At 43.4% G+C, this 1,960-nt stretch overlaps 2 protein-coding genes across 5 annotated transcripts in view; one reads left to right on the plus strand and one right to left on the minus strand.

Moving 5' to 3' along the window:
- LOC106806962 (DNA repair protein complementing XP-G cells homolog) overlaps positions 1–1,050 on the minus strand; it is a 14,092-nt gene extending 13,042 nt beyond the window's left edge. For both annotated transcript variants that reach the window (XR_001393605.1, XM_014809148.1), the window contains exon 1: positions 831–1,050. Coding sequence is in view for 1 of the 2 variants with exons in the window: in XM_014809148.1 (XP_014664634.1) it covers positions 831–918 (88 nt within the window). In the remaining variant the exon portion in view is untranslated. The remainder of the gene's footprint in view (positions 1–830) is intronic.
- Positions 1,051–1,137: 87 nt separating this feature from the next.
- LOC106806964 (UDP-glucose 4-epimerase-like) overlaps positions 1,138–1,960 on the plus strand; it is a 15,928-nt gene continuing 15,105 nt past the window's right edge. For 2 of the 3 annotated variants that reach the window (XM_014809150.1, XM_014809152.1), the window contains exon 1: positions 1,138–1,376. The gene's annotated coding sequence lies outside the window, so the exon portion shown is untranslated. Of the gene's footprint in view, positions 1,383–1,960 lie in introns of all 3 variants that reach the window. The other variant, XM_014809151.1, reaches the window with a different exon arrangement.

The following is a 1,960-nucleotide window of genomic DNA, read 5'->3' on the forward strand; positions in this document are numbered from 1 at the left end:
TGAAGAAGGAATAAGAAATATGAAGAAGGAATAAGAAGAATACGAATAAATTCCCCGCACATTCCAAAGAGAGAATCAGTGCCTTAATTGTGAAATACAAGAGAGGGACCCCAAGATACAAGATACAAGATACAGATCATATGTACCCAAGGTACATATATATGTATACACAAAGTGTACCAGACTTGTACTACAGAAGTGTACCCTAACCCTGTAAGGTGTCTATACTGTCACCTACGAGTCGAAGCCATTCTACGGGATTCTACAGGATTCACATACAGGCTTCGACCCAGGATACACGGCAAGCCAGGCAAGGCCACGGCTGCCAGCGTATATAAGGACCGCCTGGGATTGACTCGGGGTGCTTCATTCTACCAGACGACCAGGAGAACCGACCGTGTTAGGATCAACCCTTACATTTTGGAAATCAGTTGGGGTCTCCCCGCACAGGTTCGAATCCTGTCGACTGCGCCAAAATGTAAGGGTTGATCCTTACACGGTCGGTTCTCCTGGTCGTCTGGTAGAATGAAGCACCCCTAGTCAATCCCAGGCGGTCCTTATATACGCTGGCAGCCGTGGCCTTGCCTGGCTTGCCGTGAATCCTGGGTCGAAGCCTGTATACGTCTCCTGTAGAATGGCTTCGACTCGTAGGTGACAGTATAGACACCTTACAACCCTAACCCTAACCCTAAACATACCGCATATAACAATATAAACATAATACTAAACAACCTACAACTACCTCGGGTACATATCTGTAGTACCTGATACGACAACGACCCCATCTGCGTTATACCTACTCTAGTTAAACGTGATCACTGAAAGGATACCAACACCAAGAATCTTGCCTTCAAGTGAAGCAAGGCTGACAGGTCGACCAGTCGACTGAATCAATTCCCATAGTCCGTGGACTCCCATGTTCCTCTCTAGACAGACTTACTTCAATACTTGTCTATTCCAAAATTACCTATTACCAATTTTATTCCAAAATTACATCATGATGAGAGGTTTGCCCTATGGGTTTGCCTAGCTCTAGTACAGTTAGCAAATTTACGAGTGTTGCCGCGCGGTGTCGCCCCTAAAGATGTGCGTTATTGACTGGTGCCAACTTCGTCTGTAAAATAATAATAGCAAACCGTTATTGTTTGTTTATTTATTTATTTAAATACGGTACATTGGTAAAAAGATATACCAACGTGAGCTTGCAAGCTCGTCACCGTCAGTGCAATAAAAAAACAAAAACAGTTCTTAATTGCTTGTCAGTGTTGCTGCATTCGCTCAAGGGTTCATCAAGGGTCGTTTTTCCTAAGACACAAGAACAGTGAAACGTGGCAACAAGTTGCAGGACGCTGCGAATGAAAAGTTACAACTACAAGGTTCTGGTATAGAAATTAAGAAGAATATACAATCTATCTAGTATTAGAGTAAAAATTGTGTTCATATTCTTTTGAACAATCGAGAGCCAGACAGTTAAGATAACTGTTAACTTGTGAGTTAGTGCATTTTTAGCTCATCTGACAGTGACATAGTCAGATGCAGCTTGTAGTTGTATAGCTCTAGTACTATAGCCCGCTTACATTGACTGCCGCTAGTCAATGTAAGCGGGCTATAGTACTAGAGCTTGTAGTTGTACTGTAGAATCGCATGAGCGTGCGTGCGTGCGTCCGTCCGTCAACAGTTGGGCACAAATCTTAACCGCTTGACGTACGGTCACGATATTCGGGACTTCGGGGGGTGATCGTCAAAACGAGTTGGGATGTCAAGCATGAAATGAGATTTTATTTCAACGAAAGCACTTTCCTGGTGTAGAATACAAACCGACGAACACCCATGCGTATGTATCAGGAGTAGATAATAGGGAGGACTGTGACATCAATAAACAAGGGAAATTCGTCATTTACTAGCCTTATAATACCTACGATTTACTACGCGTAACTCATCCAACTTGAGCTCAAATCGG

Source organism: Priapulus caudatus, unplaced genomic scaffold (genome assembly GCF_000485595.1).
Source record: "Priapulus caudatus unplaced genomic scaffold, Priapulus_caudatus-5.0.1 Scaffold187, whole genome shotgun sequence".
Lineage (NCBI taxonomy): Eukaryota > Metazoa > Priapulida > Priapulimorpha > Priapulimorphida > Priapulidae > Priapulus > Priapulus caudatus.